This window comes from Phacochoerus africanus, chromosome 15 (assembly GCF_016906955.1).
Source record: "Phacochoerus africanus isolate WHEZ1 chromosome 15, ROS_Pafr_v1, whole genome shotgun sequence".
Classification (NCBI taxonomy): domain Eukaryota; kingdom Metazoa; phylum Chordata; class Mammalia; order Artiodactyla; family Suidae; genus Phacochoerus; species Phacochoerus africanus.
Window position 1 is genome coordinate 60,829,607 of NC_062558.1, and position 15,675 is coordinate 60,845,281.

General features: G+C 51.5%; 1 protein-coding gene across 2 annotated transcripts in view; it reads right to left on the reverse strand.

Annotated features, from left to right (window-relative positions):
- GALNT2 (polypeptide N-acetylgalactosaminyltransferase 2) overlaps positions 1-15,675 on the reverse strand; it is a 184,443-nt gene that overhangs the window by 120,091 nt on the left and 48,677 nt on the right. The window contains exon 1 of one of the 2 annotated variants that reach the window (XM_047762258.1): positions 10,538-10,621. The exons of the other annotated variant lie outside the window; for it this stretch is intronic. Within the exon in view, the coding sequence (XP_047618214.1) occupies positions 10,538-10,606 (69 nt within the window). The 5' untranslated portion in view covers positions 10,607-10,621. Of the gene's footprint in view, positions 1-10,537; positions 10,622-15,675 lie in introns of those variants that run through there. 2 annotated transcript variants of the gene reach the window in all.

Below are 15,675 nucleotides of genomic sequence, written 5' to 3' on the forward strand. Positions count from 1 at the left end.
CAAGTGGCCTCTGATGGAGGAACAGAAACAAAATGTGGTCCAGCCATACGGTGGAATAGTATTCAGCCTTCACAAGGAAGAAGATCCTAACACCTGCTACCACATGGGTGAGCCCTGAGGACAGCATGCTCAGTGAAGTAAGCCCATCACAAAAGCCCGTGCACATGCTGCCTGCATCCATCCATCCATCCATATGAGGTACCAAAGTGGTCAAATTCATAGAGACAAGAAAGTAGGATGGTGTTGCCAGGGCTGGGGTGGGAGGGTGGGGGTGGGCGTTAGTGTTCCATGGGGATAGAGTTACCACTTGGAAAGATGAAAAAGTTCTGGAGGTAGATGGTGGTGATGGCTGGACAAGAATTTGCATGTTTTTAATGCCCCTCAATGGTACACTTAAACACAGCTAAGATGGTGGATTTTATGTTAGAAATATTTTGCCCCAATTTTAAAAGTTTTTTTTTTAAAGCCAAAGTAAGAGGCACAACCAAGGTCTGAACCTAGCATCTGGACCCAGAGCCTGTGGCTCTCTTAAAGGACAGGTAAGACCTCTTCTTTCAGCTGTCATATTAAGATGCCACGACACACTGTCAACAAATGCTGCCCACATTCCCAAAATAATCGGCTCCTATCATCCTCCTGGAGGGGGGACCTGATTCACACTAGTCACGCCCCGCCCCACCTTGAGAAAACACATCACCTAGAATATTAAGAATCTTTATCCACACAGCCATGCACTCTTTAGTTTGTGGTTTGTTCCAAAATATACATATTTTGCAAGGAATGTTGGAATTTTTCCATGATGACAAAAAACCAGAGAAGTAAGGATACAGATCTTGCAGAAGCCAGGAAAGCATAAGTCTTATTTTTCTTCCCATTAACACCACCATTTGGTAGTCAGACAGGAGATCCTCTGAAGAGATTTAATACAATGTAAGCGGGTTGTGTAGAGGCAAGTACCACTGAGAGCCACCTTATTTGAACATCACACTAAATGACTTAGACAATTCATTTACATGGAGGCACACATAAGCCTCTCTCAAGGAATAGGGCGAGGGGGGCTGAGGGGAGGCTGGTAAACAAGACGGTATCTACACACTGACACAGGCAGAACTGGGCGTAGGAGGGGAAAGGATGAAGCCAGAACACATTTGCAAAAAGGCAAGGCTCCTGCGGCTGAGCGAGCCATGCAGCCTGAAGAAATGACAGGTTTCTCCAGACATCACTCCCAAGTATGATTCTGAATTTCTATAGCAATAAGCAGTGGGCTTCAAAGGGAGTCACAAGCCACCGTGTCTCCATCCCCGTAGGCACACAGTGGTGGAGTCCTGTCCGATGGTGGAGAGGACCTGGGCCCATGGTGGCAAAACCAGAGAGCAGTGGGTAAGAATCACACACGAGTTCTTAGCCAAACCTCCCATCAGAGATAATTGTGAGTTAACTCTTGGCTGTCCCCAGAGCTCAAGCACAGGGATGGCAGGGACCAACTGTCTTGGATCCCAAACCCACAGCTCTGGCCTCCCTCCCCTCTTCCTCCCCTTCCCCCCACTACAAGGACTGGAGAGCAGAGAGGACCCCACGGGGAGGGCACAGCAGCAGGGGCTCTGGTCTCACTGAAGCAGGGACACAGCAGGCACCCAGCAAGCCAGCCTCTCTGGGGTCAGTTGTCACACAATGTCCAGAGAAGGCCAAGCCAGGCCATCTTTGCTGTGCCTCCCAGGGCTGGGCAGCTCTGAGTCTATGAGTTCAACCTGCATGACTGCCCACAGGATGGCAGAAGGCTTCCTGGACTTAAGGAGGCTCATTTTCAGCTACAACCCAAAGCAAGACAATTCTCCAGGAACCTGCGTTATCTTCCAGGTACGACAAGACCAAATTCCTATCAACGGAATCCCATCTTCACCCCCTAGTCCATGCACTGACAAATTACTGGGCTCAGTGCTTGGCTTTTTCTTCCCTACAATCCTATTTTAAAAACAAAAACCGGAGTTCCTGCCATGGCTCAGTTGTTAACAAATCCGACTAGGAACCATGAGGTTGCAGGTTCGGTCCCTGGCCTTGCTCAGTGGGTTAAGGATCTGGCATTGCCATGAGCTGTGGTGTAGGTCAAAGACGAGGCTCAGATCCTGCATTGCTGTGGCTGTGGCGTAAGCCGGCAGCTACAGCTCCAATTTGACCCCTAGCCTGGGAACCTCCATATGCCACGTGTGCAGCCCTATAAAAGACAATACATAAATAAATAAATAAATAATAAAAACAAAACTCCTGAAACACTGTTCTTTCCATTGGGGGTCATTTTCTCACAGTTCTATAAGCTCTGGGCCGATGGGTAGGTTAGAGAGTTCCCAGCTTACTGGGAAGAAAAGGACAGGCTTCAGCCAGAATCAGCCACTCAAGGGAGCACAACCACTGCCCTGAGGTCAAATGTGCAGCAACCTGTCCCACAGCAACCATGACGTCAGCAGGTGTGCAGCACACCTTCCCATGGCAGTGGTGATGACAGCAGGTGCGCAGCACACTGGTTCTGGAACAGCAATTACTCCACTCTGAGGGAAGGAACATCTGCATCCAAGGCTTTTATTCTCTCTTCTTCCTGTAGAGGAGGGCAGGATCCCACCACACCACCCAGCGGGGCGCCTCCAATGACTAGAGGTAGAGGGTCGGCTCTCCCCACCCCCACACCACCCACAGCCCAAGGAAACCCTCCGCTCAGATGAGAAGGGAAGCCCACGATGCACACAGTTCTTTGGCTTGTCCGCTTCCCTTGATGCTGACGGGACTTTTCACACCTGCGTTCAGGCCATGCAGAGAGTGGGTTAGTACACAAATCTCCTCTCTGTGCAGGATCACCACCCCCTTCTCAAGTCCACAGCCCTGGCCACTCCATGTGCTTCACCAGGAGCAGGTGTCTCTGTGCAGCCTGCAGGGCTTGGAGCTGTTGAGCAACTGGACACAGGACAGTGGATACAGACAAACATACCTCTCACCAGAAAGACACACAGACAGGAAACAGGGCTGCTCACTAAATCACTACTCTTCTGATGGGACAGTGAGCCCTGAGTGTTCTCACCTAAATGTCCTTATTCTAGTACACAGGTGGGGGGGTGGTGAATTACCCATTTTGCACAGTGAGAAAGGGAGCCGGGGAAGTGGGATGACCATCCATGGTCCATGGCAAGTAGCACTAGAAAGAGCTCCAGGCTTCTGGTTGGTCTCATCAGACTTCAGTCTCTGGAGAACAGATGCTGGGACCCCCCTCAGTATCCTCATCACCAATAAGTGACAGAACCATGGTGGGGGGCAGTGACCAGAGGACTCGGGAAAGGTGTCTGCAGTGACAGGCAGGGGTTTTCAATCAAGACGTCGCTGAACCAAGTCCAAGAAAAAGGTAAAAGGGACAGGGGAAGGGTTGGAATGAGGACCAGCCACTGGTAAACAACCACAACTGAAATACTAGGGGACAACAATGACATTGGGAAGCATTATTTCTATAATATCAACGGAAGTCAGAGGAGACAGGGTCTCGATTTTCATTCATGAAAGAAATAAAATCTGAACCCTGGAGTTCCCGTCATGGCGCAACAGAAAGGAATCCCACTGGAACCATTAGTTTGTGGGTTCGATCCCTGGCATTGCTCATTGGGTTAGGGATCCTGCATTGCTGTGGCTGTGGTGTAGGCCAGCAGCTGTAGCTCTGATTCTACCCCTAACCTGGGAACCTCTATATGCCGTGGGTGCGGTCCTGAAAATCAAAAAATAAAAATAAAAAAAAGCTGAACCCTATACATTGATCCCAACCAATCCTATTTTATCACCAGTGGCTCCCTCTTTTCAGTGTGTTTAGTTAAAGGTTTGCAATTTGAGCTTGCCACATTGAGAAAGGCCAGCAAGTATGCACTGTGTCAGGAGACGGGGGCTGCAGCAGCAGACCCCCAAAACTCTGGCCAGGGAGGGCCCTGGAGCCAGGAGAATTTAACTAAAGAGCAGTGGCCTTTCTGCAAATAACTAAGTAGCCCACATCTACCCTCAGCCTGGGAGAGGCAGAAGTTCTTTCCTGGTTGCTGAAAAGCCAAGGGTCACCAGCAAGCACCCTCCCAGGTGCTAGCAGATAAGAGGTAGGAGACCCGCTGGCAGCATGGGCACCTGGCCAAGCGCACCTTCCAGGTAACAGTGGACTCAGAAGGGAACCCGCTCCCAGCAGAATCCCACTGGTCAGCCGCCCCCTCGCAGGCCTGCGTGGCGCAGATTCAGCTATGCCCCCAATTCCAGGCAGAGCCCCAGGACAGACAGCCAGAGCGCAGCCCCTCTGCACAGCATCTGGGCCTCCCGCTCCCATCCACAGCCAGCAGCACCCCATCTGGCTCCACTGGCGTGTTCAACAGAAGCCCCAGTGGGGAAGGACCAGCCCTCTGCCTCCAGGAGACTCAGAACAGCCACAGCCTCCTGCCAGCCTCTCCTTCCCGGGCACCTCCAGTAGGGAAGGGACACCGAGCAGCCACTGAGCGCTGGGAAAAGCTCTTGGTCTCAGGGTGATTTCAACATGCTCTTGCGAGATGACCTTGGAGCAGACACTGACGTCTTAGTTTCCTGTAAAAGGGCACAACCAGGAACCTCCTCCCACTCGTCCTGGCAAGTCCTGGGAGCTCCAAACAGGCCGTGTGATGAAACGACTAAGGAGAGCCTCAAGGCGGAACTCTGCCCCACCACCTCAGAGGGCCTCTCTCATGCACAGCTCCCAGGAGGAGCAGGGCCCTGAATCTGTGGTGTGGACAGACTCTCACCGGGAGGGGAGGGTGGGAGTCCTGGCCAGGAGGCGAGCAGAAGGCCACACTGTGTGTTAGAAACCACACCAGGCAGGGACCCTGGGACACACAGGCCTTACAGACGCAGCATATCTGAAATGCTGGGTTAAGTGTAAAGAGCACGACCCTCCCTTGAGCTCTATGGCAGGGTCATCTGCAGAGAGCTGCCAGCCACACAAGCCTGGATAGTAAGACAGAAAGCCAAAGGCTTGGGCAAGTTCTGATACTGTGTTAAAAAGAAGTGCATTCATTGCAGCACTATTTACAATAGCCATGACATGGAAGAAACCTAAATGTCTATTAACAGATGATTGGATTAAGATGTGGTCCACATACACAATGGAATACCACTCAGCCATAAAAAAAAGAATGAAATAATGCCACTTGCAGCAACATGAACGCAACTGGAGATTCTCATACTAAGTGAAGTAATCAGAAAGAGAAAGACAAATACCATATGATATCACTTACATATGGAATCTAAAATATCACACAAATGAACGTATCTACAAAAACAAACAGAGAACAGACCTGTGGTTGCCAAGGGAGAGGGAGTGGGATGGACGGGGAGTTTGGGGTTAGCAGATACAAACTACTGCATTTTTAATGGATAAGCAATGAGGTCCTACTGTACAGCACAGGGAACTCTATCCAATCACTGTGATACACCAGGATGGAAGATTATATAAGAAAGGGAGTGTGAGTGTGTGTAAGTGTGTGTGTGTGTGTATGACTGGGTCACTTTGCTGTACAGCAGAAATTGGTACAACAATGTAAGCCTACTATACTGTAATTTAAAACATTTTAATTAAAAAAATAAAACTACACGCAGAGTCAACAGCAGTTACCTGCCACTCCAGCCAGAGAGCAGGACTGACACCTCCCACACCCCCTACATCACCCCCAATCCCAAGACAGGCAAAAAGGAAGGTGGTGCTTATGGAATGTCTACTGCACGCCCATCCAGAGCTTGACACACATCAGCTCCCTCCTTCTGCTGACAAGGCTCCGGAGTACATCTTTATATCTTCATTTCACAGAAGAGACAACTAAGGGTCAGAAAGTGGCCCTTGTCTTGGTCCCTACAAGCAACACATGGCAGAGACAGATTTCACACTCACCGCCAAGCCCCCAGATGGCAGAGGCCCCCCGGTCCCACTAGCTTTGCAGGGGCAGCAGGAAGGGTGGTCACCGGGGTCCTCAGGACACGCCACCTGCCACAGGGAAGGCAGGTCTGCAGGTGTTGGTGGCTGTGTGACAAGTCAGAGAGACCAGAATATGGAAGGCGCCTGGCTGAACCCAGAGCTTCTGTCAGCACCATGGAGACAGTGCAGGGATCCGGAGAAGTTTCTCCTCCCCAAAACCAGTCACAAAGTGGAGTCACAAAAAGAAAGGAGCCTCCAGCATCCGTGCACAGTGAAGACTCTTCGTTAGCAACTGAAGGTGGATGCACCAGTGGGCGCCCTCTTCTGCGGCTCTCACAGGAGCACCCAGAACCCACGCCCACAGCCAGGACAGCACCCCCAGCCCACTCTCGGGAGTCAGGTCCACACACCAAATGCCATCTGCTCCCGGGCGCATACTGCTCCCACCTCAACAGTGGCATGGGCCACTTGGTCGCAGTCTTTTCCTCACTCCTTCACCCCCAAGACTGAATCCACTATGTCACAGTGCTGAGAAATGGTATCACGCTTCACTACTTAACACTGAGAGGATGCAAAACACCCTCAAATATGTTGTCTCACTGGAGCCTCACAAGACATAAGCCAAAGATGTTTTTTTATTCCCACTATTCTTAAAGCAGAGAAGCCGAGGCAGCCTCCCGGTTTTTTTGTTTGTTTGTTTTTAAACAACTGGCAGCACCAAGACTGGACTGGAATTTCGGAGAGCTGGGCCCATGGTGAGGAGCCTGGAAAGACAGCGCGGACAAGACAGGTAAGATGCAGGTGGGCTTGCTGCCCTTCACCCTTGCACTATGTCCCACCCACCAGGCACCCTCTCCCACGCGAGGAGGGAAAGGGGGACCACAAGGTGCCTGATGAGTGACTGGGGGAGGAGCTCTGTCAAGAGCATCACCAGCCTCAAAAGAGGCTGAGTCTCCCCACCGAGCCCAGGACGCCCCCCCGGCCCCAACCCAGAAGGAAGGAAGGGTCCAAGGGAAGGGTAGAAACTGGCCCCAAACAAAGCAACAGCGAATGGCTGCCATGTGCAGACAAGGGGTTAACTACTAGGACAGACCGAAGGACTAAGAGCTCCCCTTCCAAGGAAGTTGAACAAATTCAGATGGACAAAGAGTTGAACATGGAAATCAAGCAAACAAGCTGAACACCTGAATACTGTGTGCATAAACACTAGTTATCTGATTTCCAGATGAGAAATGCCTTGCTGAGCTGAAAAGCAATGGAAGGAACCACAAACGAAAAGAACAAGAATTTAATTCTATAAAGGGAGGTCTCCTGTTTTTTTTAAAAAAAAAAGAAAAGAAAAGAAAAGACAAAAAAGTCAGGGGGATCTATTAGCCCCCCAGAAATAGACAAAGTGTTGCAATCTGTAATACTTATTAAACAGGGCATATAAAAGGATGAGAAAAACAGGCTATTATAAGATCAGTTAACACCGGAAGCTGTTCCATTCAAAAGAATTAAAGAATTGAAAATGCAGTGTCTACTACCACCTACATGACGAACAAAGATTTTACTTGCAGATGTTAACATTTATTGTCCAAAGGTACAAAAGAGTCTTCTGGTCCAAGAATAAACTGGTACAACCTTTCTGAAAAGGAGGTGACAACACCTACCTTAGAAATGCTCCAACTCCCTGACCCTGTAATTCTACTCCTAGGAATTCATACTAAGAAAACAGTGAAAAATGCAGCCAAGGTTTGTGTGAAAAGGTGTTCATTGTTTAGCTAAATGGCCGAAAGAGAATGAACCAGATAGACTGGGACATATCCACACATTGTTAATGGAAGCTTTTCAGATCATGTAAATATACCTATGATGTAGAGTTAAAGTTTTCAAGGCAGGAAAAAAAAAAAACTGTACACATTATCTCAAGGATATTAAGAAACACAGAATAAAAAGCTTAGACAGAACCAGAGCAGCAATGTTTTTGAGACATGGATTATGTGTACTTCTTTCTGCTTCCTATGATGCTCCTCAGTATTTTTACGATTAACACACATCAGATCTATGATGGCAGGAGGGTAAGAGACAATGATCCTCACCCTGCCATTCAAGGCAAAGGGGGGCTCCAGATCATTTCTAGTGGTACTCAGAAAGAAGAGAAGCATCTGGAGTTCCCGTCACGGCTCAGTGGTTAACGAATCTAAGAACCATGAGGTTGCGGGTTCGACCCCTGGCCTTGCTTAGTGGGTTAAGGATCCAGCGTTGCCGTGAGCTGTGGTGTAGGTTGCAGACACGGCTCAGGCCCTGCGTTGCTGTGGCTGTGGTGTAGGCCGGCGGCTACAGCTCCGATTAGACCCCTAGCCTGGGAACCTCAATATGCTGCGGGTGTAGCCCTAGAAAAGGCAAAAAGACAAAAAGACAAAAAAAAAAAAAGAAGAAGAAGAGAAGCATCTAATACAATAGTTCTTTATCTTGCAACAAAGCACTTTTTAAACCACTGGTTTAACTCTCCTAATCTCTGGCTTGAGCTGCTTCAAGAAATGCACGGATGGCCCTTTTCCACAACTGGGATAGTCCTCTCCTTCCTTCCCCAAGTCAGCAGGCTCACAAAAGCTCCTTCTTTAGGGCTTCTATCTTCATATTTACCATCGAGATCCAATCCTGAAGCAAAACCAGAGAAAGGGGCAGGGCAAGCTGGCAGGCAACCCTCCGCCCACAGCCATGCCGGGGGCCAGCTTCCCCAGGGCTTTCCTGGATCCCATACCAGGCAGCCTGCCCCGCTGCAGGGACTCCAGGATTGGCAGGACAGACAGACACCAAGCTCATCCAGGGAGAGGAATCAGGGTGGTCTTTCCCCGAGAAGACCCCTGGTTCTTAAGCTAGAGGTCCTGGAGACCCCCACGTCTGTCCCCTTTGGGGCTCTGAGGACCAGGTCAGGTTACCCCAGGAACCCACACCTGGACCACACAAGTCTGGTCTCTCACCCTTCAGCTTTCTGCTCCCCAGAGAAACAGAAAGCAGTCAGGTAGGGCAGGGCGGGGTGGAGGGGGGGGTGGCACTGGTAGCCCCTCTGATGTTTCTGCTCCCATCCCCGGCTTCCACCCTGACCCAGTATGCTGCTTTGCTGACGGTCCAAAGGGGGTTGGTCATCATCAGCCAAACTCCACTGAGCACACAGAGCTGCTGCTAAGACCTCCAAATCTATCACAATGAAAACTCCAGGCACGAGGTCTGCACAGGCCCCCATGGGGCACAGCAGGCAGGAGGCCCCCGGGGAGGAGCTAGGGCCAGACCCCCGTGCTCCAGACACAGTGCGTCACGAGCTGGCTGCCTCCAGTGGACCCCAACCGCCAGTGTCCAAGAGGGGTAGGTTGGAAGAACGTCTCAAAACCCTGAAATGTGAAGGAATTAGGGAGGCTCAGCTTATGAAGGAAGGCCTGGAAGGTGGGAAAAGGTGGTGTGAGGTGCCTTCAGGAGATTTTCATGTGCAAAGGCAGTAGGACCAGGAAGCCCCACGGTGGTGGACACTCACTAACCAGAAGCTTCAGAGACAGAGGGGATCTTAGGGGGTGTCGACCTGAACCATGCACTTTACAAATGGGAAGACTGAGGTCACAGAGACTTTCCTGTGTGACTTGCAGGGTGCCGGGCTGCGGTCCTGTCTGCTCAGAATGTTCCAGCAGGAGGGTGCTCAGGGGCTGTGGGAAAGCACCTGGCCTGGGGCCCAACTGTGGAAGCTTCCAGACTAGTGCTCTGATGCTGAGGGAGCAACAGAGGGAGGAACCAGGCATCCGGCCACTCCTGAAGGGCGCCCGGTGTGCTGCCACATCTTGAAGGGTTTAGGTTTGGGGATTTTCTCCCCAAATAGCACACAGGGGATAGGATGGGGAAAAAAAGAAAGTATTAAGAAATAGAAAAATTCACAGCAATCTGTAGTCAGAATTTGGCTTTAAGTCCTGGCAACATAATCTATTTTGAGCATGCGACAAATTGGCTAATTCCTGATGAGCCAGATTAGAAACAGACTACAAACGAAGAGCAAACTCATCACAAAATTACGAGTGCCCAAAATACACCGCATCATTTATGTGCTGCTAATGAGACCCGAGTGACCGGAGACTGGGGTCCAGCAGAGACCGCAGGTCCTCCAGCTGCCCTGAAAGATGCAGAGAACAGGAGAGCACCGAGGGCTCTGCGCTGCGGTCCGGGGCACCGACCAGGATTTGGGAAAGCGGGGGTTTGTGAAGGCTGTCCTGAACAGGCCCTTCCAGGCACGTGGGGGGCTCCCCCAGAGGGAAGAGGGAGTCCCAAAGGAAAAGAGAGACCAGAACCTGCGCACAGAGGGTCTGGAAGAAAGACTACCCAGTCAAAGCCTGGCCACTCAGGTGAGACACCCAGAAAAGGAGAAAAGTCCCACGTCAATCTCCAAGGCAAGCTCCCTCTCTACTCCGTGACAGATTCTGCTGTTCTCTCCCCTTCACCCCCACCCAAAAATGGTAACATTCTAGGGACAAACTGGAACCTGGGCTTCTAACCCCAGGGCATAAGAAACACCTGGGGGCCTTTATACCACAACTGGGGACGAAGACGCCTGGGCTCCACATCCCCTACCTGAGGTGACACCCTGGGCAGCACAGAGCCAGCTCCCAGTGCCCGGCCCAGCGTGAGAGCCCCCAACATCAGCAGGACCAGAGCTGGACCTGTCAACACTGCATCCCGTGCATGCAGAAGTCTGTGCAGATGGTGACAGCAGCTGGGACACGAGGCCTGCACGTTCCTGCCTCCACAGCACTAGGAAGCCTTGGAGACCATTCCCGCAACCATCGGCACTTGCAATGAGAATCTCTAGGGAAGGAAAGGAAAAATCCCGTCTGAGTAAACAGTGGGTTCTATTTGTTCTCATGCCCCCAGAGGCCACCAGGAGTCAGTGAGTCCGCAGGGGCCACTGAGGTCACAGTGCCCACTCTCAGGGCAGGACCACAGGACATCATGTCTTTCTGCAAAGAGGCACTGCATTCCACACCGTGGAAGCAACACCATGGCAACCAGGGGTGAGTGATGACGTGGAGACCCTCACCTGGAGGCCCTGCACCCGCCGTGAGCCCAGCTGGAGGCTGGTGCTGATGAAGGCAGACGAAGGCACAGCCAGGGTTCCAGCACTCCATTCTTCTCAAAAGCAACTTTTCATAGCGAATTTCAAATCAAACATCATGACAGCCTGCAAAGCAGGCAAAGGGGAACCACAGTGGGGAACAGGGAGGGGCGAGTCTGTCACGGGGTGGAATTTAGGGGAGCTGCTGGCTCTGGCCCTCTTTACAAACACAGGGAGGCAGCATGTGTTGTACGATCTTCCCCAGGCTCTAGCGCTGAGCAAGTATCAACCTCCATCCTGAGGCAAGGAGACACTCCTGGGCACCGTAGTACCTGGCCACCAGGAACAGGACCCCCTGACAGAGTAACCAGGTTGAGTTTATGGTCATGAAGGGCTGAGGCCTGAGAATAAACTCAGCCAGATCAATCCTCATCCTCACACCACAGCCAAGGGACAGGCCGTTCTGGGCGCTCGTCATCCAGCCTCAGGAAAGGGCATCATGGGTACCACGTGGGCCAGAGGCTGATGGCCCGAGGCCCTTGCGCAACTCGGGGACAGGTGCTGGAAGCCTGCCTGTGGACCCCAAGCCTCTGTGCTCTCTCCTGCTCTCGGTCCAGTGGCACTGACATACGACCACCTCCCCCCACCCCCAGTCCTCTCAAAGCATCACCCTCAAACGCAGCCCCTTCTGATCCGGGTCCAAGAGTCAGCCGGCTCCCTGGTCAACAAGCTCCATGCCCTGTTCATACTCACCCCTCACGGCACCCAGGGAGCACAAGGCCCGCAGCTGACCTCCATTCCCAGACTTCACGCCTCGCCAGGCCACTCTCTGCGCTCTGCAGACAGAGGGCTACCTGCCTCCCACCAAAGGGCCCACCTGAGCCCCCTCCTGGCTGGACCACATGCTCCCAAGGCCTACACCCTGGGCCCACCCCACCCCAGGCAGCCTGCCCTGTGAAGTTCCCCATCCCTGGGTCACCACTTGCCTGTGCCCTAGGCCCATCTACCTTGTCCCCACCTGCAGAGCCAGCAAATACACTCTCGGTGGGTAACACCCCTCGTCCTTGCCAGGGGCCCCTCTCCAAGAGGCCGTCCCCCACCACCCCCACCCCCCCGCCACCCCTATTGGTCCCTTTATTTCCACGTGGCCTCCGCCCAGCCTCCGGATGCTTAGGGAAGCGCTCCCCCCACCGCCCCCCTCGATCTGGCAGGACTGGGTCATGGAATAATGGACTCCGAGGGAGGGGAGACAGGAGGGGAAATCAGAACTCTGCCGAAAATCCTTTCTAGAAGGGCTGGGCACATGTACTCCAATTCTGAAGAAAAGATGACAAGAAGCCTGACAAGAGGGTTTAAGACAAGCTAAACTCTGAAGCGGAGGACGGGAACACCCCTGATGGAAATGCTCACAATTTGCTCCCTCAACACAGAGGTGCCTATGATCCTTCACACCCCAATACAACTTCTCGGGCCTGCAAGCGGAGGCCACCGCCCCCCACCACACACACAGCTCTCCTGCTCACCAAAACCTACAACCTCTGGTGAGAAATCTCCACGCTCCCGCTACTCAGCTTGGGATTGTTCCATACTACTGACATTTCCATGTGATATTACAAGATAGAAAATTTAAGACACTCTCTTGGCTGAAAGGCTCAGCATCCAAATACAGTAAGTCAATCTTTCATCTCTCATTATTCAATCTGCCTTTAACTGAAAACTTGTGACACTAGCAAACTCCAGCCCAGCCTGATGGGACTCTCAGCAAACTGCAGGATCAGAAACACACCGGGACCTTTTACCAGCTCTTTCTTCTTCCTCCACACCCCCCCACACACACACCATATAAACTCCTTACCCCCAGCTCAGTCTGTTTCGGGATCTGAAACATATAGGGACCTTTTACCATCTGTTCCTTCTTTCTCCATGCCCCCCTGTATAACTTCCTTAGCCCCCTCATTCCGTCTGAGTTGGAACCTTACACTGTAACTCTGCGACGGGTTATCGCATCTTCACCTACAAGTGTCCAATGTGGTATCAACTTCAAACACCTGGCCATCATCTCTCCAAGTCTGCTGACTTCAAACCAGCCTGAAGCCTTCATGTTTGGCAAGAATGGAGAATGAGGACTTGGTGGAGATTAGATTACGGGATGCGTCAAGTTTTTCCAACTTCAACAAATAAAGCAAAACCTGAGGGAGGAGGTGGTCTGCCTGTTAAAGAGCAATACTTATGGGAACAGAGGTGGTGCAGATAAACTGTGACAGTCCAGCACTCTGACCCGACATGGTAACCTGGACTTCATGACCGCAAAGGTGGGCTCTGGAGGGAAAGCCCGTGTTCCAGGACAAGATGCACCCTGACCTGACATGGGGGAATCCGGAGGGGGGTGGGCATCAGAGCAGGTCCCCTCCCCCACAACCCCATTACCATAGCTGGATTCAGGGGAAAGACTCCAGCCAAACCTCAACAGGAGGCTCCGAGGACCTGACAGGATCCAGTGGGTTCAGGAATCCTGCAAAGCATTTTCCCATCTAATGAGAACTGCCCCCCCTCCCCTGGGACCAGAGACCTGAAATCAACCCACTATACTACACCTTAGCTACCTGTACACAGTGCAACCAGGGAGTTTTTAGGCCATAGGCAGGTTTGGGGAGAACTCCTAATTAAATTTTCTTTGCTCTTTAAGAACATTTAATAACCCTGGTAACAAGGGGACAAGCTGGCTTGTCACAGCTCAGCAGAACCAAAGGCTCTTCTGGGTGAGGGACCGCGATGCTTACCAACAAACCAACACACTGCGTTCTTAGCAGCTGGCATCGCCCCTCCCAGCCTCCACATTGGCAGTAGAATTAAAGAGAAGGAAACTATCAAACTGACTCAAGAAAGCAGCAATCGGAGTTCCCATCACGGTGCAGTGGTTAACGAATCCGACTAGGAACCGTGAGGTTCGGTCCCTGCCCTTGCTCAGTGGGTTAAGGATCTGGCGTTGCCGTGAGCTGTGGTGTAGGTCACAGACGTGGCTCAGATCCCACGTTGCTGTGGCTCTGGCGTAGGCTGGCAGCTACAGCTCCAATTCGACCCCTAGCCTGGGAACCTCCATATGCCGCAGGAGCGGCCCAAGAAATAGCAAAAAGACAAAAAAAAAAAAAGAAAAGAAAAGAAAAGAAAGCAGCAATCCATACTTTCACTGGATTTAACTCCATCTAAATCTGTGCTGGGTAACACAGTTTGCACCTTACAGATCTGATGACAATGTCTTCATTTCTTATTAAACCTGATCTGGGCGTATGGTCAGTGTAAATGCTGCTGGGGAGTCCAGAGCAAGGCCAGCATCTCACTCACCTGCGAGCCACTACCCATGTGTGAATTACGTGGCAGGAGCTGCCCTTTAGGGCATCCCCTTAAAGTTCACAAGCACACACAAGACCAAGAAACCCATGGCATGGTCTTCTCACATGGTCAGAGTGCTCGCACAGTGCGGTTTGGGGGCTGGTTTCGGTATCACATTTGCTAAGGTCATTTTCAAAACTGCAGGTGCTGAGAAACTAACCAGCTATGATCCTGGGGCTAAAGGAGACCAAAGAAGGCAACTGGAACAGTCTGTTTCTCACAATACCAGAGACAGGTGGAAGTACACCTGCTGCCTTGTAAATAATGTGCGTCCTCCAAATAAAGGTCGTCCCAACGGGGGCGCAATTGGGACAACCCCAAATGGGTTCAGAGTGAAAGACTGGACAGTGCTGAGGGGCCAGTGCTCAGGGGTCTGGAAAGCTTGGGAGTCTGAAGTGACTGCAGGACCCACATAAGTGGGATTCAGTACAGAAGGTCCTGGGGCTCAGAGGCTAGTTGTGTGACAGCGCTGGGTAGACCCTTAGTGTGCCAGTGACGGTGTCATGACTCAACACATTTCTGGAACGCTTCTCGTGGATGGGCCAACAGCATAATTTTCATCCTTTAAAGCTTATTTGTTTTTTTGGAAACAGCTAATAATCACTCAGAGCCAAGTCATGGATTGGGTGGGTGATTAAGCTCGGTAATTTCACTCTTGGTCAGAAACTCACAGGGGCGTGAAACCAACAAGTGCGTGTTCTCAGATGGCTCTTAAGCCAGCTGTGAGGGTGAAACCCAGAGCAGTGCTCCACCAGTGTCCTGCACAGTCAGCAGGCAGCCTCCTCCCAAAATGGGATCTGTGAGGACCACCCCTTCTCTGAAGGCACACATCCTGGTGAGTCTACGAAATCCAGTCAATAAACCACTACTGTGCACCCTCAGCCCAATGCACCCAACAGTTATTATTAATGAGGGGGCACTGAGCACCTGAACAGCTCATCAAGAAGGTCACAAACCACAACCACAACCTTGCAGAGACACGGGGGCAGGCCACCGCCCAGGAGTCTGTGCGTTACACACAAGGGCAGATATATATACACACACTCCACAGACTCACAGTTCATCCCCAATCATCTTCGGTGGGTTTATCCTAAATATAGATAATAGATTCAGTGTTAATAATAGCTGAGACCTTTCAAATCCGCTGGAGGAAAGCACATGCTGCAGCACCTTTCACATGCCCTCACACTGATCGATTAGCTGTGGTTTTCTGGCTTCTTTACCCCTGAAGAAATAAACTGCATTCAGAAGGTACGACTGCAAAAGA